A 22,824-nucleotide genomic window follows, 5' to 3' on the forward strand; every position below is an offset into this window, starting at 1 on the left:
GTCATGGGGAGCTTGAGCTTGTCAAGAGTTAGAGCATCTCACACAACACTTGCCTAAAGCGACCTCTTATATGTCCGCTGGGAGGAGACGGTGAACCCCCATTTGTTTGCCCAGACAACCAGATATCCCATTTTTACATTCTTGAATCCATGTAAACACATGCACGTAGGTTATTTAATCATACTAGTAGTAAATAACAATTAAAATAACACACACCAAATTTAATATTCCCTTCGTTATAAAATAAATGACTAAAAAATAACTCAGTTTTATACTAACTTTAATATAAAGTAAAGTCATTTTTAAGTCACTTATTTTTAAATTGAAGGAAGCAATAAATAGTCTATTTAAAAAGTAGTTCAAACATAAAATATTGTCCAAAATGTATAGTTCAAAGTTCAAACACAAAACTAACACAGCATCATGAATTTGTTGCGGCGGAGCTCAGGTGGGAGAGCAGGGCGGGGAAGGAGCTGCGCCGACAAAGACATAACAGAGAGGAAGAAGGCAGGTCGAGCGAGAGTGAGAGAATTTGGAATGGGTCCGGCCTGCCAGATCTGACGTACTGGATGCGCACGGACGATCATAGATTTACCTCACATACGGGCTGGGTTGAGAGATGTCGGATAACCCAAATATATGTGATGAGTACAAGGATCTAATTAAGTGACCTTTTTTTGATCTGGGTCGTATCCAGACTGCGCTAAAACCTATGTCTCGTCAGTGAGAAAACCATTTCGGGTTTGTGAGAGAGACCATATTTGTCTGGTTTCAAAAGATGAAAGGTCGAAGGTATAAAAATAGTTTGTTTTTGCAAGAAGTATAGGAAAATAAGGTTAATGGCCTACAAGTAAACTTTGCTAAGAGTCGAGGGACGAAAAACATACTCACCTCCTATAAAAATAATGATTTTTTTTTGCGAATGTGTTTAACTGTCCATTTGTTACATACTCCAAGAAAAAAAATAGGTTTATAATGCACAAAGATACAAGGTGGAGTAGCAACTGGGATTGTTGGAACCATAGGGCAGTACCCCAGCAAATAAATAAATGGGAATCAGAGACAGTGATCTAATTTAGCCTTGTCCATTCACAGGAACTATTCCTTGTATTGTACTCAACACTGCGCCATGTCTTGTGAATGTCGACAATGACAGTAGGAAGCAATCTTGACCAGAGGGACAGGATGACAGCAATTTATGCGGCTGTGGCCAAAACACAAATCTGATTCTTGTGCATCACTCACAGGTCACAACAACTCGAAATTTATTCCCTAAAAAACTGTTCTTCTTTACTATTCTTGCCCAAATCTAGGGCTCTTGCTTATGTTGACCATTCAAATTGTCATGTTAGCTGTCGTTTGCATGCCTGTACTGCTCATTGTTGTCATACTTGAAGCCTTGTTTCTCTGTTTTTTTAGTTGGGACTCTGTATTTCCTATTTGACGAGAGAGTGAGAGACACTCGACAGCTTACGTAATTAAAAGTTGGTTGTGCATGTCCATAGTTTCTGTTCTCTCCGTACCTAAATAATTATAGTTGAAGAAAATTAATCTAGTTCTCTTCAACAACAATTATTTAGATACGAAGGAAGTATTATTTTAAATAGGAGAGGATTCCATCTAGATATATTATTATTCAAAAGTGCCAATAAATTTGCCAGAGTTACCTGGTTGCTCGGCACAAGGAAAGGTATAGTCACCAATGTTGGGAATGAGCAACTGACATTACGAAGGACCAAGGACCAGTACATATACGTATGGTAAAAGGCAAAAAACTCCTTATACAAAGGAGATATACAGTAAAGAAACTATACACATCTAACAACCAAGACATTTCTAATTGGCCCTTCCCTCTGAAAGCCACCGCATCCCTAAAGTCCCAAATTTTCTCGAGAATAATGAGCGTTATCGGGGGCCAAATGTTGTGGTCGATTCCATCTGATGTAAGCACTTCCCAAATGAGAGGGGCGGGAAAAAGGCGCGTACGTAGTTTCTTGTATGAGTTAGCTTTGACAACATTGAATTGTCATTTGCCAACAAATGGTATGGGGCTCAAGAAACTAGGAGGCGGCTTGACATGTGTCCTTTTTTGGTGCCCTGCAGAGTGATTGATTGTTTGCAGGGTAAGGTTAATTTGGATTTGATATGTGAAAGCTAAGTCGAGGAAATGATAGTTCAAAAGGCTGGCGTACATATATAGTGCTAATTTGGTGGTTGAGGTCTGATTGACAAGCCTTCGAAAGATAAAAGCCTGATTGACAAGAGTTGATTGTTTTCTTACTCCGTGCTAATTTTTCTCATCCTTGTGGTTTTGCTAATTCCACAAGTTGAAGGAAAGTTTCTTGTTGTGTTGATATTTTAATATACGTTCCTCTATTGAGCTGTCATGCGTTGTGATCAGTGGCTTGCGATGTACTTTTGCTTCAAGCCATAGCATTGCTTGCAAATACTTAAACCACCACATTTGGAATCCTTACATACATGTAGTGCACCCATATGGTTGAAAAAGAAGCTGTTTCAGATTATCAAGTGGTACTAGTGGCATTGCCACCGTCTGGACAATGTCAATGCCTGCCTGGTCTCGCACTGCAAGCGGTGCATTTTTTTCTCCTTGTGCAAATGGTTGTAGTGTCAAAAGAGAGGATTCCACAGGGAAATGCTAATTTAAACCCCTCGCAAAAACATACTCCCTTCGTTCCTAAATATAAGTCTTTATAAAGGTTTACTAAAGACTATATATGAATGTATATAGACATACTTTAAAGTGTAGATTCAGTCATTTTGCTTCGTATATAGTCCCCTAGTGAAATATTTAAAAAAGACTTATATTTAGAAACGGATGGAGTATATGCAAATTTAAACATTGGTTTATGAGATCCCTTTTTTTAAAATTTGCGGAAGTCAAACCTTGTAAGTTCTAGAAAGAATACCAAAATATTTATGCGCATACATAATGGATAATGCAAATTTTGCTAACCATACAAGAAATGACTAGCGCTTTTTTCTTAGGATGTTACACAACTTTATTAGTGCGCTAATTCCTTTTGTGTTTTTTTTTTTTGCACAACTCGGAAATTAGTTTGATGAATGAGTTTATTTTGGCAACATTTACTACCATATGATAGTTTTAAGGGGCGGAGCCAGCCCCAGGCACCCAGGGCCCAGGTCCGGGGCGTGAGAAATGTTTTAGCCTTGTACCTATGCATATTTCGTAATGGGTCTGGGGCGCAACCAAGCACAACCTGGGCACACACAAAGCCCGAAGCCTCGTACGAATTCTCTCCATCCCTTGCAATCGTCCCGAACTTCCAACCTAGAGACGGATCGCACGCACCCACCGCCGCTCACCCTACTCGGCGCTACTGGCCCTGTTTGGATACTCTAGCTTAGCTAGTGGTTAGAGTTAGTTTCTAGCTCATGACTAACCCTAAACTAACTCTAGCCAAATAGGTGTTTGGATGGAAGGGTTAGATTGACAATAGATGCATTTTATGGACAGGGCCACTGTTAGCTGTCTTCCTCACGACCACGACTATCCCTGCCCTCCCCTGGACCTGTATGCCATTTTCTACACCCCTGATGGTAGATCTGCACGATGCGCGAGCCGAACCTCGGCACATGGCCATTGCCGCATGGGCCTCAAACATCATATTGTTGCCATGCTGCGGGGCGCCTGTCCCTGCATCCGCAGCAAGCACATGGTTCCGCCACTATTGCTAGTATCCCCAGCCTAAGCCTCGGTAATTGGCCCCTATGTTGCTGATACAGCCGTCGGGCACTCCATTCTCCAACATCGGTACGTTCTGTGCTCCTAAATTGAACATAAAATGCATTGAAATTAGTGTGTATATTTTTTCGAAATGGAGGCTGAGCTCCGGCCTCTGCATCAATAGATGCATACAGTCACTTAGTGTGTATATGTATTGATTGGTCTTGAATTGATGCAATTTTATATTAATCCCATTTCATGTTTTCGGGAAAATAGAAGAAACTGTTTTTTCATTGGTGCTCATAAGCCATAATAGGAGTGTCTATTTTGTTGGATAGTTATACATTGAGTTGATATTCTAGTGCAATTGGGTCATATATTTTTGTGCTTTTCATATACAGTAGTTTTTACGGTGGTGGAGAACTTATGCAGTTTTTTTATGCGATGGAAAGTTTCCATGTTGTCGGAAAAAATTAGGCCCGGGGTTTACATCAATCCTGGCTCTGCCATTGGTTTAAACCACTAAATCAACAAATCATGCTTTGATTTTGAGGTGCATAGTTTGACGAGGATACAACCCAAATGTGCGAGTTAGGCGATGAGCCGGATATTTTGGGACTCGTGTTAGTCCTTCCATAAAAAGGTCATGTTGTGCGAGCTCGAAGGGCTGGCCACGAGGATAGGCTGGCATATCAATCTTGTAGATTGTTTCGGTCTATTTTTCTTTCTAAATAAAAATAAATTAAAACATTAAAAAAAGTACAAAAGATATAAAAGATATTACATAAAGAAATCGCGTTCCCGACCTTAAAGCTTGGCTTCAAGGATCGATCATGTTTCATGGCGGGTCAAAGACCAACCAATTCTTTATTTATTCATGTATCGGGCATGACCATGCCCACGAAGCACAACCCATATGATCAAGTTTGATTGGGTATACAATAAACCTGGCCATGGATAGCCCGGTCCAGACGGCCCGAAATTCCCGGACTGTCCGGGCTCGGGCCTAGAAATTGAGCTTGACGGTCGGCCTGGACCGGGCTCGAGCTTGCGAAAAACGTGATCTTAGCCGCAGTCGGTCCGGGCTGATCGGACTTTTTGGGTACAGATCCGATTTATCAGGCTCGATGGTCGCGCATGGATCAGGCTCGGGCCTGAGTTTTCAGCACCAGGCTATTTTGGCCCGGCCCGGCCCGGCAAATGACCATGTATGATATGCAACATCTGCTCTATTCTTGTTCCTCTCCACGCAGGCAGCTTTCATCCGAACTCGGTCTGGTTGGACCAACTCGCGCCTCCATCTCGAAAAGCCCGTACATCGACACGGCGGGGCGGAGCCACGGGCTCTCGCCTGGCTCGCGGCGGCGGCGGGCGGAGCAGCTCGCCGGCGAGCGGGCGCGCGCGCGCACCACCCGCAGGAGGGGGAGGCCACACGACCGCTGGATCCGCCGCGCCGTCGAGAGAGACTGCTGAAAGGTGCGTGGCTGTTACTGCTGCTGTCGTTCCTGCTTCCTAGTGGTCAGATTGCGCGCACTATCTTTTAATTTTCTCGGAACGAGGGGCGGGGGAAGGGATGGGCCTCCGATACGCCTCATGATTTGCTGCCCGGTGCGTCATACGAAGATTCGTAGAACAGCGATAGCAAAAAAAAAACATGTGCAGTGACCCTGTCTGCATTGCAGGATTCAGGGAAATGGACACTTGTATGCAAAGGCTAATTAGTTAACAAATTGGAGTGTGAGCCCGGTTAAGAAATCCTTTCGAAACAACATCCCGTGACCGCGATGCTATTTCTAACACGGTTGTCGTTAGCGAAAGTTCGCATGTGTCAAACCAACCATTTGACATTGGCAGGATTGGCTTCAGGTGAGGTGAATCGTCCATTAACTTGTGAAGCACTTCGCCTTGCTGGACGAAAGCGCGCGGAAGCTTTCTACCGGCCTCGATGGCTCGTTCCTTCCGCTGCCAAGACCTGCATCATTCAGTGTGTGGATGGGATAACATTCTTTTAAACCGCTGCTTACCTAAAAGGGTGCCGGGACGTAACGTTTTAAGTTGACTGCTTTGCATGATAGGAATGCTTGGGAAGATCGCTCAAACTTGAACATATCAACAGCTTGGCAGTATTAAATGACTGGATAATGAATTTCTCAGCGTTTCATTTAAATTTAAGATTATCTCAATCTCGTTTAGCATTATGTGCATGTGTGTGTTGTCACCAAGCTATTTAAAACTTCTAGAATGCTGGAGTTTATTGTACTGTACCTTCTCGTTTGCCGGATCATGGGAAGTTAGTGATGGTTGTGTAAAAGAAAAGAAGTTTAACTAACATAGCTAAGATGCAGTGGTATCAATAAGGAACCATTATTTGTTGCTAGTGATGAGACATACTAATGACCGGTGAAAGGTAGCTTCTACCTTCCGCATCTAGTTTATATTTATCCGAAGACTGCTAGCAGGTTGCATACTTAGAAGATATGTTCACATTGCCGTATCCATACTGATCCGCGCTGTGTTTCTGGAGTTACCTGATGAACAACGACACTGAAATATATTATAGCTAGAAGCTTCATATATAATGCTTTTACTTAATCCAACGTGATGCTGTCACGAAGAAGGAAATTTTCATTTGCGGAGGGCAAATATGGAATATCATGATAGGCAAGGGAACAAGTGATCATAATGTTTCTTATTTTGGTCTTATCTACAACAGATTATCCAGCAGTTGGTGTTGTAAAGGTGTACATCGTATGTACCAACACATATCACTGTTATATAGCATCATCTCTAATGCTTCCAGCCTCCTATGGCGTTTGCAAATTATCCTGCAGATCACAATTTTCTGTTACTTCATACAGCAAAGATAATAGAATAATACTTTTTATTTTTAACAAGTCTGGGCGTATTGAGCTAAGTCCTGCAAATCAATGGCTGAATCCTTTGTGTAAAGAAGAAGAAAAAAAGTCCTCCCTCAACTGATAAAGAACAAAAATTAAGGTTTTACATGCTAATTAGTATTACAATGCCTGATCGATCATAATCTCTAGGAACACACACACACACACACATATATATAACCTCATATTTGCTGCCACTGTCTGGGAGAGGCTGCTGTAGACATGTTGAATGTTGTTTACAATGCCTCCCGTGAAATCTTTAGATACTGTTCCAGAAATTTGTACGTTGTGCGTTAATGCTCATGATTTTTTTTCTTGAAATATCTATGGCAGATCCTCAATAGTGTGCAGTTTGCTGATTCGAACAAGGAAAAAACATATCGTGCCAAAGCTAGTATGTTTTCTTGAGGGTGATACTTGCCATGCCCTTGTTACTAGTGGTTGTCGTACTCCTTTTGAGTTTGTTCACGTTGGTGGCCTAATAATTGATTGGGCAACTAAATCACTATTATATCTTCAGCTTCATGATTACTGTCCACTAACACGTTATGAACGGTTTGGTTTTCTGAAGGAGTAGTCTGGCTAGTCTAGAGAGTGAGGTACAGGCTTACAACAGCATTCACATTCATTTCCTAATGAGGTAAGCCTATCAATGTTCTCTGTTGGTTGGGTTCGTTTGTTTTATGCACTATTGATTAATTTGAATGTCAAAGAAGTAACAACCATGTTCTTTCCCTGACAATTTAATGCTCATCTTAGTTTAACTGTGTACTACAAGAAAGCAGTTAGGTTAACAAGGGTTGGTGGATTGAATTTTTAAGTACAAACTGATAATGTCCTATGGACCTTGGTGGAGGGCAGAGGTTCTTCATCTAGGTTCTACATGCCAGTATTTAGTTAGTCACGTTCTTTTATCATATACAATTTTTATGTCATTCTAGCACCAAGATAGAAATCATGTTTGTTGGATTATGAGCCAAAATCCCAGTTTCAGATAAAAAATGCTCATCATATGATAATTCACCTACATTCTTGGATTTTTGTCAGATTCCTTCTAGCTGGGACTCAGCAAAATGATGTTGGTTTGACAGGATACAACAGCCTACAAAACTTCTCCTCAAAAAGCAATGTGATTAATGCCTTTTATGTCATGTGCGCATTTGTTGATTGTTGTATTGCAAATGAAGTCAAGCCTTCCTTTGCGCTGTACTTCTCCCAAGGTTCACATCAGTAATCAACTTTGTACTTCTAGTAAAGGTTTGCCTTTTTTTATGCTCGTCGGTTTGCTGCAATAATGCATGGGATTAATTATGTTTATTTGAAATGGCTTTATCTGATGTATAAATGAAATCTAATTGTGAAACACTTATGTTTGAAATTACATGGCAGTCATGTTTGTAATTACATCATTATGAATCTAATTGTGTGAGAGACTCATACAGTGAAAATAGATAGGAAAGTGCTTTTATTGTCAGTGACGAGCTTGAACCAAAATGTAGATTGATTCATAAGTAGGAAATAATGGTACTAAGCTCTGCCCCTGTTGATGTGCTCTTTGAAGTTGAAGAGATCAATCCTACGTCATGGATGTGTGAGAAAGATTGACCCGCAACTACTCTCTGTGACCAATTGATAGAATCACGTCAATGCCAAACGGAGTCTTACTGATAAAGTTATCATTCAACGTCATCACACAAACAACGACCAAATTAAAGTAGCCGTTTACATCAAAGTTGTTTGTAAGAAACTTGGGCACGCAATCGCTTGTTGTCGGCATCCTTACCCCACTGCCAAGATTTGTTAGCTAAGCATTCATCTACACACAGTAGACCTAACAGAGATATATAATTGCATAATTCCTGTTGGCTGCACACTGGGAGGTTTGAAATACAAGTACCTGGATTTCTTGTAGATAAGAGCATTCCACAGGAGTGGCTTTCATGGTCGTAGAAAATAGATACTGAACTTCCATCCTACCCGTATGCACTGTACATTGTTAATGTCCTTTCACTTTCATTTTAATCATTCGAGGAAACACATGAAATCATTTTTTTACGACATATGCAAGGTCGATATTTCTTACTCAATATTGATATTTGTAGCGGCATAACTGGATAAGTGATGTATACGCCTCGTGTAGCACATGTAGCAATAATGCAGTCCAGTAATTTGGGGGGCATAAATCAATTTATTTTTGTTATTCAATGGTACATCAACCTACGGACATCAATGGATATTTTGTGGGATACATAAACCTACAGATAATAATGGATGTCTTTGTGGAATTATAGGTGGTAGATATCTTTGTTGACTTGGAGATTAGACCGGGAGGAAGAGAATACTAAAGAAAATACTTAGATTTATGCCTTGGCATATCTCTCATTTAAAGCTGTAGACAGAAACAGAATGTTATGTCTTCAGAACCTAAATGTTTGTATCTTATCTGCTGCTGTTAAGTGTCTTTTTCAGCTCATGTGTTATCTAATAAGCATGTAGCATGTTTATTAGACTGAATTAGCCATGCATGCTAGTTATGGATAAATTGATCTCCTCAGGGCATAGAGTCATGAACTATAAACAATAATATTTTTTATTTCACTTAGAATATGCTATCTTTTACTATGTTCATTCGATCAAAAGCATCATCTCGTACAACTCAACTTTTATCCCAAAAGCATCATGCTTCTTTTGTCAACGTTGGAGAAAAGTTGGGCATTCTCCAGCATTTTCTTGATTCTCACGGACATTTTATCTTATTCACCACAAAAGTTATGAGATTGAAAGTTGATTGGCTCACCGCCTTGTTTGAAATGTATAATTGACTGCATTTTTGGATGACTTGTTATTTTTCCAACAGGGAGCAGTTCGATCCGGAATTTTTCACAGATGCAAATTCCTTGATGCCTTAGACATCGGATGCAGATCAACATTCTATCTCTCTCAGTCTTGACATAGATTCTGCAGTTGTAGCAAGAAATCTCTGTTTTGCCTGCTGCTTGGTCCACTTTTTAGGTGTTCTTAGGTAGGAAAAACATGCCAGTATGGAATTGTGATATTTGTTAGACAACAGGTCAACAGCAACAATAGCGTCGTCGCTGTCTGTTAAGGAACAATGCCAAGAGGCGCACTGCAAACAAGGATACAGTTCAGGTCTCTTGTTCTTTCTTCTCCCCCACTCCAACCCAGCTGCATTCATTCCTGGACAAAGCTTAACCCTTCATGTGTTTCTTTCATCTTTTGGGCAGGAAAAACATCTCTGCACCAACCACGAGAATATCAGTGGGAGCAGTTTCCGGAAAGGCGGCTGCTTAGCTGACTCGGCATCATCTTGCGCCAGATGACGCACTCTTATCTCGCTAGCTGGTAGATTTATCCTCCATAATCGGTGATTTTGGAGCTGGTCTGTGGTGTCAAGCGCCTCACTGAACACTGAGTGCAGTGAGCAAGAAGTTATGTTCTCACACGTCCGGTGCAGAGACCAGAGTCTTTCCATCTACGAGCTTGCATTTCTTCGATGTACCAGAGATTGCTTTTCTACTTGGCACACTTTTGTTAGTGTTCTAGTGTGTGTATTTCTGAAAATTCGTATAGATTTTACCTGTATTTTTACCGACAAGTTCTGTCAGCTGTTGCCTCCGTCAGGTATGTAAATTGTTTCTATGCACGAATGTGGATTAATCAAATAGATTTTATATTTTTAGAGAGGGAAATTGATAAATGGAGCTTACATTTACCTGTTGGCGTAGTGAAGCTTAAATTTACTCTCTTTTTTTTTGGTTGAGTAAAAGCTTAAATTTACTCTCTTTTTTTTTGGTTGAGTAAAAGCTTAAATTTACTCTCTTTTTTTTTGGTTGAGTAAAAGCTTAAATTTACTAATTTTTTTGATGCAATCTTAAATTTACTACTACTAGGACCAGCCATCTAATTCTCGTGTATCGACTGGCCCAAGTTTAGCCCACTAAAAGAACTGCCTCGTTACGGGCCCAACGATGGTGCAACAGATCGATAGGGGGCCCAGAAGGGAAAAGCACACACACTAATCGCCAACCCAAAAAAATCCCCAACCCAAAACCCTTCTTTCCCCACGACCTCACCCGGAGAACCGCAGGCCGGCGGCGAGGAAGAAGAAAAAGAAGAAAGCATCACCATGGTGGTCCGGATCCGGCTCGCGCGGTTCGGCTGCCGCAACCGGCCGTTCTACCGGGTGATGGCCGCCGACAGCCGCTCGCCGCGCGACGGCAAGCACCTCGAGGTCCTCGGCTACTACAACCCGCTCCCCGGTGAGACAGCCCGCCACCGCCCCCCAGTCGATCTGTACACGTATCCCCGGCGCCCCGCCTAGAATCCCCACCTGGGTCGGCCCCGCTTAGCTGGGCTTGTCTGGGTCAGGATCTGCGATGCGATTTTGCGCGTGGGCGGCGGGAGCTCCAGTGCTGCTAACTGAAGGATAGCTGATGAGGAAATGCGTCCCTTTTTTCTGTTGCTGTCTGCAGGGAAGGATGGCGGCAAGAGGATGGGGCTCAAGTTCGACCGGGTCAAGTGAGTTTTGCCTGCTCCTGGTTAATTTTCATTTCAGAGATTGTTCAGTTTATGCTCCTTTTTGGAGAAAATCCTGCTTATTGCAGCTTCTGCTGCACCTACTCTAGAAGTAACATGGAGTAGTGACACTGTTTGTTCATCCCAGTAGGCTTATTCTCTGATTGCCGGTTGGGCATTTTAGAGGGTCAACCTAAATCAGCTGTGCCTTTTTTTTTAAACCTAAATAAATCGAGTCTTGTCGTTCCCATGCCTTTGTGGCGGTAGATTGTATCATTGGGGATGAGTAGGTAAAGCAGAAGAAAGACAAGCTAGATTATCTGCTGTTGCATTATTCTAGTTGATTATAGTACCAATCGGCAAGCATCATTCAATTCTACGCATGCTGCCTCCCTCCACCAGAGAAGTAAATTATCGATTTAGTGAATAAGGATTCAGTTTTTTCAAGGACATCATATATATAGTGTTTGTTCATCCCAGTAGCGTTATTCTTTGATGGACGATTGCACATTTTAGAGGTTAAAGCTAAATAGATTATGCCTTTTCTGTGAAACCTGAACAATTTGTGCCTGGCCGTTCTAATGCTTTGTGGCGGTACATTGTATCATTGGGTATGTTGAGTAGGTAAAGCAGAGGAAAGACAAGCAAAACTATGTGGTGCTGGACTATGCTAGTTGATTGGATGCTAATTGGCAAGCATCATTCAGTCATACACTCGCTGTCTCCATCCATTGGAGAAGAAAATTATTGATTTGCTGAATAGGGGTTCAGGTTTTTCAAGTACACCATTGATTGGATCCATAGCAGACTTAATGAGACTATTTGCTAAAGATATGCCATGCTGTTTTTTGCGCCTGCCCTGCAAGACCACATGATACTATACAGCTATAGTGACACCATACAACTATACTTCTGTTGTAGGTACTGGCTATCTGTTGGGGCACAGCCATCAGACCCCGTGCAGCGTATCCTCTTCCGTGCCGGTGTTCTGCCACCACCACCGTTGCTAGCCATGGGCCGGAAGGGTGGACATCGTGACAGGAACCCCATTCATCCGATGACTGGCCGTCCCTTGGACCTTGAGGGTGTCACGATTGTCGATGATCCTAATGCTGCTGAAGGTGATGCTGAAGCATCTACAGAACCTTCGTTGGAGGCGTGATAGATTTTCTGTTCTGGCCTATGGAGTGCTGCTGCAAGATAAAATAATTTGTTTGTTGTGCTTCTGATAAGATTATGAACACGTAGTGTACGATATGCAACAATCTTGTCATGTAACTCTGCTTTGTTAGGCTTTGCTGCACCATGGGTTATCCGGCCGTCTCCAGTCTACTATGTCGTGTCCTAATATGATTCCTTTTGAATGGATTATGCAATTTGCGTCTTGAATGAATTTCTGCATTCCTTTTGGATGCTGAAGTTGACAAATAATCTTCTCGTAAGGTGCTGAACTGGGTGCCCCGTAATCATCTGCGGAGAACCAACATATGCTTGATACTTGATAGTTATGTATGGTTATTCCTGCTGTGTGATCCAATCGATGCTTTATCTGATGTGGTTGCAAAGCTTACATATATTGCTTGATTGTGTAACTTAAAAAGGTACATCTTGTCTCGCGGCATCCTTGTGGATACCTGTGGCGTTTGTTTGTGATGATGTTCTCTTGTGTGATTCCTTCCTTGTATTGGTCTGTTGTCTCACTGCCATGAAAGGCATGCTGCCTCCTGGAAGCATCTTCAAAACAATTACTATGTCATGAGCTTCCCAAAATTCTGGACTTATTTAGCTGAAGGGCATGTCGTCATTATGTGGAACATTGTACTGTTTCAAGGGTTTGTACTTTGATTCCGATAATCAATATTAAAGAGCACACGGGAAATGTTCAGGACTGAATAAAAACATACTACTACCTCAACCTTAGTTTAAAACTGGGCCAGTTATTGTGGATCGGAGGAAGTAGTTTTATGTAAAATGTAAAAAAATGATTCGTTCTGTGTCTTAAATCCGGACTGCGAGTTGGTTTCAGGAAACGTCAGGTTTTTTTTTTTGTAAAAGGGAATTGATCAGCGTACGATGAATCTATGTACGATTCCCGTCCGACGCTATACTAATCCTCCATTGAATTGAACGGATGGCTCCCGTGCATTGTCGTACGAAAATCGTACAGAAACAGTCGTATGTATAGCAGCTCTCTTTGTAAAAATGGCACGACGGACGACAGAAGCAGTCGACGTTTTATTATTAGGGAGAGATAAGACGTTTTAGAGAACAGCGGTACTACCTCCGTCACACAGTATAAAAACGTGTTTGATACTATTTAATGTCAAAAACGCTCTTATATTATGGGACGGGAAGTAGTATATAATTTGAACAAACAGCTACGTATATAATTTGAACAAACAGCTACTCCGTAGGTATACTCAAAATACCTGTTTGGCATTCATGTTCAGTAAAAGAAAGAGCCATTTTACGTCACTGAAATGGCAGCAATGAAAAATCACAGAATTTTCATGCTCTTATCCTGAATGACACTTGTGATTTATAATGACACTATCTTCGTTTCTGCATTGGGCTGTGAGAGATGTGCCCTGTCCTGCCTGCCCGCCAGCTGAAACCTGCGCTCTGCCCAATTTGGCGCCATGGTTTGCATGAACAAGTTCAGACTGTACACCTCATCAAGGATATCTAGCCAAGTAATCCTTGAGACTCACAGAAGAGAGAAGAGAATGTTTGACCAGGAATCAAGGCATATTTCTCCTTTGGGTCTATCTAACTGCATGCCTATTTCTTCTTCCCTAGGCCACCCCCACCATGCTAAACCAACCTCACCAAGAAAAGCAAAGCTTTCTCTGAGACATGGTTGATGCCTTGATGGCAGCACTTCCCCTCACTCTCGTCCTCTTCTTTAAATCTTGTAAGCATCCTCGCAATGTCTTCTTTCTTTCCTCCGATCGAGACCCCATTTTCTCTTCTCCCGTCGACGACGACGTCGGCTGCCGGGGTTTTCCATAGCCAACTCACGCCATGGGAGAGCGGAGGCATCACTGCTGCAAGCTATGGCTCCTCGTGCTGGCACTGGCGCCGTGGCTCCACGCTTCGACGGGCGCGACGACGACGTTCACCATAGCCAACTACTGCGCCTACACGATATGGCCGGGCACGCTGGCCGGCTCCGGCACCCCGCAGCTGTCCACGACGGGGTTCGAGCTCGGGCCGGGCCAGACGGTGCGGCTCGCGGCGCCGGCGGGGTGGTCCGGGCGGATGTGGGCGCGGACCGGGTGCGTGTTCGACGCGGCCGGCGCCGGGGTGTGCCAGACCGGCGACTGCGGCGGGCGCATGGAGTGCCGCGGCGCCGGCGCCACGCCCCCGGCCACGCTCTTCGAGGTCACGCTGGGGAAGGGCGGCGGCGAGGACTTCTACGACGTGAGCCTCGTCGACGGGTACAACCTCCCCGTCGTCGCCATCCCGCGCGCGCTGCGCGGGCCCGGCGCGTGCAACGCCACCGGCTGCATGGCCGACCTCAACCGCTGTAAGCAGTCCAGTAAACATCTCCTGCATGCTATGCTATGCTAGCGTTGCGCGCCATTGCCGGCTCTGATGATCTGGGTGGATGGATGGAGCAGCGTGCCCGACGGAGCTGCAGGTGAACTGCGGCGACGGCGGCGGCGCGATCGCGTGCCGGAGCGCGTGCGAGGCGTTCGGGCAGGACAGGTACTGCTGCAGCGGCGCCTACGGCACGCCGGCGGCGTGCCGGCCGACGTCCTACTCGTCCATCTTCAAGATGGCGTGCCCGCGCGCCTACAGCTACGCCTACGACGACAGCACCAGCACCTTCACCTGCAGCGCCGACGACTACACCGTCGCCTTCTGCCTCCCGGCCTCCGGGTCAGCTCATCAAAACCGCAGCAAACAATACATACACGACGCGCGTGTGGACTGCGTGGCTAGCTAACATCATCGTCATTGATCGGCTATCCGCTGCAGGATAAAGGAGTCGGACGCCGTGTTCCTCGGCGCGCAGATCGCCGGCGGCCGCGGCACCGGTGCTGCCGAAGGCAACGATATGGCGCCGCCGGCGTACGGCAGCGGTGGCGCGGGCGCTTATGCGCCGCCGGCGTACGACAGCTACAACGGTGGTGGAGCAGGAGGCGCCTACCTGCCGCCGGTTTACAACTATGGACGCGGCGGCGATCGCATACCGCCGGCGATGAGGAGCTCGTCCGCTTGCATCACGACGGCGACGACGACGTACATCAGGCCGTGGCTTCCGCTGCTTCTGCTGATCCTCTACTTTGCCTGACCGTGTGTCTGTTGCCCGCTGCGCACGTCGACGAGCTCGTGACAGCTTAAGCTGGCTGTGGGTTTAACGCAGCCTGGCAGCAAAGAAGAGACGGACGTACGGGTCGATCGAGAAGGGCTCTTCATTCATTCATGCGTTGGATGTTTGCACGATCCAGTGTGACTCTTCGTTGCTATTATTAGATGTTTGCAGAATTCCAACTTACCATTCCATGTTAGTTTATTCATTACGTAGTTAGAGTAATTATTATTACTACTACTGGAGTAGATGGTGGGCAACTGACTGTAAAGACCGGATCCGTTTTACTCTCATTGTTTCAGTTAGGATTTAATTAATTAGTTTAATTAGGGAAATCTCTGTTTATGGAACCGACAACGGTTTTCCTCCCGAGAAGTCACGTCCCTAATCTAACGGACGCGTCCCTCTATTCCCTTCTCCTGTAACAGTCGCGTCTGTGCGACGTGTCCTTTTCAGGGGTATATATTTGTACATCATCGCTATCAATAAAAATCAATCGTTACTGTTCATTAACACGTTATCACGCACGTCTCTCCCGCGAGAGCAACAGGCCACCCACAGAACTCGTCGGAGAAGGGTGTCGTCCCTCGCCTCCCTTCTCCTTGGTCTTCTCTGGGAAGAAGGGCGCCGTCGCTTCCTTGCCGAGCAGCGCCGTCGGTTCGTCCGCCATCGATGGGGGCCACCACCAGTAGTTTCTGGCCTTGGAATTAATCGCCGCCAGAACTTCGCTGGACGACGCCGCCACGTCGTGGCCGCTGGACGACGACGCCACGCCACATCGGTGAACCGACGCCTGGCCACGCCGGTGGATGCGCCAGAGCCTGGACTCGCTGCTCCCTCCACTCCACGGTGGTGCCGTGTGCACGGGTATGGCACGTGCCCCACTTGCTCCATTGGCACACGCCTGCCGTCACCAACGCCAGCAGAGGAGCAGGAGCGGGAGATCACCGTCGACGTACCTGCACGCGGCTACAGTCCGGATCCGACGCGCATCGCCAGCGTCGGGGGTGATGGCCTCGTCTTCATCCCGACCCCAGGAAGAGCCATGGCCACCACAGGCGCGGTTACCTCTGCCGGAGCGGGTGGCAGCGCTGGACCGGTCATTGCAGGGGCAAGCAGCGCCCCATGGGCGTTTGGCCGCTCCGCTGCTCCTTTCGGCGAACAGGGTCCTCTCCTCTTCGGCACAGGAGGGACGCCCGCCTCGGACGTCGCCGGCACGAGCGGCAACGCGGGTCTGCCAGACACCGGAGCCAGCCGCCGTCTCCTCTTCGGGCACTCTGTCGCCGCCGTCGACTGTCGTCCTGGACGCCGTCCGGGAGCATGGAACCCGATGTCACTCGGCCTCGCCAATGTCCAGAATGGAGTGGATATCCCCGACTACACCCCCTCGTCGGACGAGGAGGACTTCGCTCCTCGACCGCCGGCGGCTCGCCGGTGAACGCTCGTGTGGGGCGGCGGCAGGGACAGGGGGTGGGTGGCGCCGCTTGGAAATGGATTTGAGGGCGGTAGGGGAAACCCTAACCGTCGCCCCCTTTTGCGCAGAGAGAAAAGCGGCGCCGGGCCAAGTGGGCCGAAAGGCTAGATGGGCTGCCCCTGGTTCTGATGGGAAAATAAGCGAAAAAGAAAAAGAAAAACGAAAGTTGGTTTGGGCCTCTTTGTGTGCGACCCAGAACTATTTTTTCCGTTTTTCTTTTCTGTTTAGTTCTTTAACTAGCAGTTTAAAGTTGTGTGTTGTTATTTAGTAGTTTGTGTAAATTACTATACTATATTGTTCAGTAATTAGTGTATATTACTGTATTGTACAAGCACAATGTATGTCAACGTATATGTTCCGGCAATTTGGCAATTGCTATATGTTGATCAATTTACATGCATTGTTTTATTTACAATGCAATTAATTTGCTATGAGAGTAAATTAATAAGCATGATTATTGCATGCAGGATATGGCTGACATATCTAAAAAAGAATTTGCTGAACTTGCCGTCGATGGTTCTAACTATTTGACATGGGCAATGGATGTCAAAATCAATTTGACGGCCAAGGGACTCAATTCCGCCATAACCACACCTGCCCAAGGGACTTCGTCCATAACAGACATAACTAGGTATTCAACATGCACTTCATTCGACATCGTCTTCACCCTGACCTAAAGACAGAGTATCTGATGGAGGAGAACCCTCTGACACTCTGGAACTCCTTAAAAGAGAGGTATGATCAACAAAGGGTGGTGATGTTGCCTGAAGCGCAACGGGAATGGGCGCTAGTCCGATTCCAAGACTTTAAGTCTGTAGCTGCATACAATTCTGTTGTTCATAAGATCAACTCCAAGTTAAGATTCTGTAATAGTGCAGTTTCTGATGCTGATCTTATTGAAAAGACACTTTCTACTTTCCATCCTTCTATGAGGATACTTGCTGAACAATACCGTCAGCAAAGTATAAGAAGTATTCTGAGTTGATTTACTCGGTGCTTCAGGCAGAGAAGCACAATGAGCTTCTTGAGAAGAACAATTTGGCTCGTCCAACAGGAACGATGCCTCTGCCTGAATCACACTTCAACTCTAAGAATACTCAAAAGTTCAATGGTTCCAACAAGAACCATAGGACATTCAATGGAAAGTGGAAGCGTAATGAGAAGCAAAATAAGAATGGAGTCCAAAAGGGCAAAGGTTCTTTCAAGAAAAATGAAAGGACTAGCAACACTGGTTGTTTTAGGTGTGGTTGTAAAGGACATATTGCAAAGAAGTGTGACACTTCGAACCATTTGGTGGAATTGTACCAACAGTCACTTGGAAAGGGCAAGAAGGCTCAGGGGAACCAGTATGAAGCACACTTCACTGGAAATGAAGATGGTACCCCTACGGTTGATGGTTCTCGAGATGATTCTCTGAACATGGACAACCAGAAGCAGAATCAGCAAATGGAAGATCCAATACTAGATGTCGATGACATGCTAGTGGAATTTGGTTCTAGTGACATATTTGGAGACCAGATTTAGTCTCATTTGTCTAAGTATTGTAATAATGTTATTAGACATATTACATGTGTTGTAAAATAAGTTATATCCTTAGACATAATGTGTTAGCTATGTCGTGTGACATAGGGCTTTTAATAAGTACAAGACATATATAGTTTGTAATGTATGTACTGATTCTATATGAGTTTGATTATATACTGAACTTTGTTCTTTTACTCTATAGAACTTCAAGGAATAATACAATGGAGGAGGAAATGTGTTTGGTGGATAGTGGATCTACTAACACGATACATAGGGAGATGAAGTATTTCCAGACACTCAAGAAGAGTAATGGAAGTTGTTGGGGAACGTCGCATGGGAAACAAAAATTTCCTACGCGCACGAAGACCTATCATGGTGATGTCCATCTACGAGAGGGGATGAGTGATCTACGTACCCTTGTAGATCGTACAGCAGAAGCGTTAGAGAACGCGGTTGATGTAGTGGAACGTCCTCACGTCCCTCGATCCGCCCCGCGAACAATCCCGCGATCAGTCCCACGATCTAGTACCGAACGGACGGCACCTCCGCGTTCAGCACACGTACAGCTCGACGATGATCTCGGCCTTCTTGATCCAGCAAGAGAGACGGAGAGGTAGAAGAGTTCTCCGGCAGCGTGACGGCGCTCCGGAGGTTGGTGATGATCTTGTCTCAGCAGGGCTCCGCCCGAGCTCCGCAGAAACGCGATCTAGAGGAAAACTTATGGAGGTATGTGGTCGGGCAGCCGTGAGAAAGTCGTCTCAAATCAGCCCTAATACCTCAGTATATATAGGAGGGAGGGGGAGGGAAGAGGCAGCCTCAAACCCTCAAGGTTTGGCCGAAATTGGAGGTGGAGGAGTCCTACTCCAATCCTACTTGGAGTAGGATTCCACCTTCCCACTTGGAAACTCTTTCCACCTTGTGTTTTTTCCTTCTCAAACCTTATGGGCCTTAGTGGGAACTTATTCCAGCCCACTAGGGGCTGATTTATCTCTTCCCATAGCCCATGAGACCCCTTGGGGCGTGACACCCCTCCCGATGGTCCCCGGCACCCCTCCCGGCACTCCCGGTACACTACCGATGAGCCCGAAACTTTTCCGGTAATGCACGAAAACCTTCCGGTAACCAAATGAGGTCATCCTATATATCAATCTTCGTTTCCGGACCATTCCGGAAACCCTCGTGACGTCCGTGATCTCATCCGGGACTCCGAACAACATTCGGTAACCAACCATATAACTCAAATACGCATAAAACAACGTCGAACCTTAAGTGTGCAGACCCTGCGGGTTCGAGAACTATGTAGACATGACCCGAGAGACTCCCCGGTCAATATCCAATAGCGGGACCTGGATGCCCATATTGGATCCTACATATTCTACGAAGATCTTATCGTTTGAACCTCAGTGCCAAGGATTCATATAATCCCGTATGTCATTCCCTTTGTCCTTCGGTATGTTACTTGCCCGAGATTCGATCGTTAGTATCCGCATACCTATTTCAATCTCGTTTACCGGCAAGTCTCTTTACTCGTTCCGTAATACAAGATCCCACAACTTACATTAAGTTACATTGCTTGCAAGGCTTGTGTGTGATGTTGTATTACCGAGTGGGCCCCGAGATACCTCTCCGTTCACACGGAGTGACAAATCCCAGTCTTGATCCATACTAACTCAACTAACACCTTCGGAGATACCTGTAGAGCATCTTTATAGTCACTCAGTTACGTTGCGACGTTTGATACACACAAAGCATTCCTCCGATGTCAGTGAGTTATATGATCTCATGGTCATAGGAATAAATACTTGACACGCAGAAAACAGTAGCAACAAAATGACACGATCAACATGCTACGTCTATTAGTTTGGGTCTAGTCCATCACATGATTCTCCTAATGATGTGATCCCGTTATCAAGTGACAACACTTGCCTATGGCCAGGAAACCTTGACCATCTTTGATCAACGAGCTAGTCAACTAGAGGCTTACTAGGGACAGTGTTTTGTCTATGTATCCACACAAGTATTGTGTTTCCAATCAATACAATTATAGCATGGATAATAAACGATTATCATGAACTAAGAAATATAATAATAACTAATTTATTATTGCCTCTAGGGCATATTTCCAACAGAAGTGTCATGACAATTGCTGGTCGAGACACGGTGATTGTTGGTTCTGGTCAAACTACAATTACACTCCCTATGGGTACTAAATTGATAATCCAGGATACTCTACTGTATCCAGATTCTATATTTCCAAAGATAAATTTTGACCGCTGCTAGTGATTCAATCATGGATCACTCTCTGTACCCTCAACAGACTTTGAGTCAAGGCACACATCAGGTGCGGTACACAGCATGGCATACTTTAGATTCTACGGCTAAGGCATAGAAGACGACCTTCGTCTATTCTCTTTATTCTGCCGTGGTCGGGTTTTGAGTCTTACTCAAATTCACACCTCACAACGCAACCAAGAACTCCTTCTTTGCTGATCTATTTTGAACTCTTTCAAAAACTTGTCAAGGCATGCATCTTGTTGAAACTTCTATTAAGCGTTTTCGATCTATCTCCATAGATCTTTGATGCTCAACGTTCAAGTAGCGTAATCCAGGTACTCCTTTGAAAAATTCTTTCAAACAACCTTGTATGCTTTACAGAAATTCTACATTACTTCTGATCCACAATATGTCAACCACATATACCTATCAGAAATTCTATAGTGCTCCCACTCACTTCTTTGGAAATACAAGTTTCTCATAAACCTTGTACACACCCAAAATCTTTGATCATCTCATCAAAGTGTATATTCCAACTCCGAGATGCTTGCACCAGTCCATTGAAGGATCACTGGAGCTTGCATACTTGCTAGTATCTTTAGGATCGACAAAACCTTCTCGTTGTATCACATACAATGTTTGCTCAAGGAAACCGTCGAGAAAACAATGTTTTGACATCCTACGTGCAATATTTCATAAATAATGCATCAACAACTAACATAATTCTAACAGACCTTTAGCATCGCTACGAGTGAGAAAGTCTCATCATAGTCAACTGTTTGATCTTGTCGAAAACATCTTTGCGACAAGTCGAGCTTTTCTTAATAGTGACTTATCACCATCATCGTCTGTCTTCTTTTAAAGATCCATCTTTACTCAATAGTCTTATGACCATCAAGTAGTTCTTTCAAAGTCTACACTTTGTTTTCATACATGGATCCTCTCTCGGATTTCATGGCTTCCAGCCATTTGTCGGAATCTGGGCCCACCATCGCTTTCTCCATAACTCGTAGGTTCACTGTTGCTCAACAACATGACCTCCAAGACAGGGTTACCGTACTACTCTGTAGCAGTACGCGACCTTGTCGACCTACGTGGTTTGTAGTAACTTGATTCGAAGCTCAATGATCACCATCATCAGCTTCCACTTCAATTGGTGTAGGCGCCACAGGAACAACTTCCTATGCCCTGCTACACACTGGTTGAAGTGATGGTTCAATAACCTCATCAAGTTCTACTACCCTCCCACTCAATTCTTTCGAGAGAAACCTTTCCTCGAGAAAGGATCTGTTTCTAGAAACAAACACTTTGCTTTCGGATCTGAGATAGGAGATGTACCCAACTGTTTTGGATATCCTATGAAGATGCATTTATCCGCTTTGGGTTCGAGCTTATCAGACTGAAACTTTTTCACATAAGTGTCGAAGCCCCAAACTTTCAAGAAACGACAGTTTAGATTTCTCTAAACCTCAGTCTATACTGTGTCATCTCAACGGAAATACGCGGTGCCCTATTTAAAGTGAATGCGGTTGTCTCTAATGCATAACCCATAAACGATAGTGGTAATTCGATAAGAGACATCACAGCATGCACCATACTAAATAGTGTGTGGCTATGACGTTCAGACACATCATCACACTATGATGTTTCAGGTGGCATGAACTGTGAAACAATTTCCACATTGTCTTAACTGTGTACCAAAAACTCGTAACTCAGATATTCATTTCTATGATCATATCGTAGAGAGTTCATCCTCTTGTTACGACGAACTTCACTCTGAAACGGAATTGAACTTTTCAGTATTTCAGACTTGTGATTCATTAAGTAAATACTCCTGTATCTACTCAAGTCGTCAGTGAAGTAAGAACATAATGATATCCACTGCGTGCCTCAGCACTCATTGGACTGCATACATCAAAATGTATCACTTCCAACAAGTTACTATCTTGTTTCATCTCAATGAAAACAAGGCCTTGCTCATGTGGTATGATTTGCATGTCACTAGTGATTCGCAATCAGGTGAGTAAAGATCCATCAGCATGGACCCTCTTCATGCAATTTATACTAACATGACTCAAGCGGCAGTGCCACA

General features: G+C 44.6%; 2 protein-coding genes and 1 long non-coding RNA gene across 6 annotated transcripts; all 3 read left to right on the plus strand.

Annotated features, from left to right (window-relative positions):
- Positions 1-5,088: 5,088 nt before the first annotated feature.
- On the plus strand, positions 5,089-9,551 carry LOC123399594. 4 transcript variants are annotated; one of them, XR_006610403.1, is made up of 4 exons: positions 5,089-5,185; positions 7,178-7,246; positions 7,654-7,863; positions 9,464-9,551. It is a non-coding gene; the product is annotated as an uncharacterized LOC123399594 (long non-coding RNA). The 4 variants fall into 4 exon arrangements; XR_006610404.1 differs by having other exon boundaries at positions 7,184-7,246; XR_006610402.1 differs by lacking the exon at positions 5,089-5,185 and having other exon boundaries at positions 5,192-7,246.
- Positions 9,552-10,669: 1,118 nt separating this feature from the next.
- On the plus strand, positions 10,670-12,573 carry LOC123399593 (30S ribosomal protein S16-2, chloroplastic/mitochondrial). The gene is made up of 3 exons (XM_045093993.1): positions 10,670-10,886; positions 11,100-11,145; positions 12,064-12,573. Exons 1-3 carry the CDS (start codon positions 10,754-10,756, stop codon positions 12,302-12,304), a joined length of 420 nt encoding a protein of 139 aa, XP_044949928.1. The 5' UTR covers positions 10,670-10,753; the 3' UTR covers positions 12,305-12,573.
- A 1,284-nt stretch (positions 12,574-13,857) lies between these two features.
- On the plus strand, positions 13,858-15,933 carry LOC123397884 (pathogenesis-related thaumatin-like protein 3.5). The gene is made up of 3 exons (XM_045092403.1): positions 13,858-14,671; positions 14,766-15,027; positions 15,127-15,933. Exons 1-3 carry the CDS (start codon positions 14,167-14,169, stop codon positions 15,440-15,442), a joined length of 1,083 nt encoding a protein of 360 aa, XP_044948338.1. The 5' UTR covers positions 13,858-14,166; the 3' UTR covers positions 15,443-15,933.
- Positions 15,934-22,824: the final 6,891 nt, after the last annotated feature.

Source organism: Hordeum vulgare, chromosome 5H, assembly GCF_904849725.1.
Source record: "Hordeum vulgare subsp. vulgare chromosome 5H, MorexV3_pseudomolecules_assembly, whole genome shotgun sequence".
Taxonomy (NCBI): Eukaryota; Viridiplantae; Streptophyta; class Magnoliopsida; order Poales; family Poaceae; genus Hordeum; species Hordeum vulgare.

Bases quoted from the DNA above. Each gene is read 5' to 3' on its own strand.
- LOC123399593 (XM_045093993.1), top strand. From the start codon at position 10,754: ATGGTGGTCCGGATCCGGCTCGCGCGGTTCGGCTGCCGCAACCGGCCG. The intron at 10,887-11,099 runs GTGAGACAGCCC...TGCTGTCTGCAG, and splicing joins CTACTACAACCCGCTCCCCG to GGAAGGATGGCGGCAAGAGG. The intron at 11,146-12,063 runs GTGAGTTTTGCC...CTTCTGTTGTAG, and splicing joins CTCAAGTTCGACCGGGTCAA to GTACTGGCTATCTGTTGGGG.
- LOC123397884 (XM_045092403.1), top strand. From the start codon at position 14,167: ATGGGAGAGCGGAGGCATCACTGCTGCAAGCTATGGCTCCTCGTGCTG. The intron at 14,672-14,765 runs GTAAGCAGTCCA...TGGATGGAGCAG, and splicing joins CATGGCCGACCTCAACCGCT to CGTGCCCGACGGAGCTGCAG. The intron at 15,028-15,126 runs GTCAGCTCATCA...TATCCGCTGCAG, and splicing joins TTCTGCCTCCCGGCCTCCGG to GATAAAGGAGTCGGACGCCG.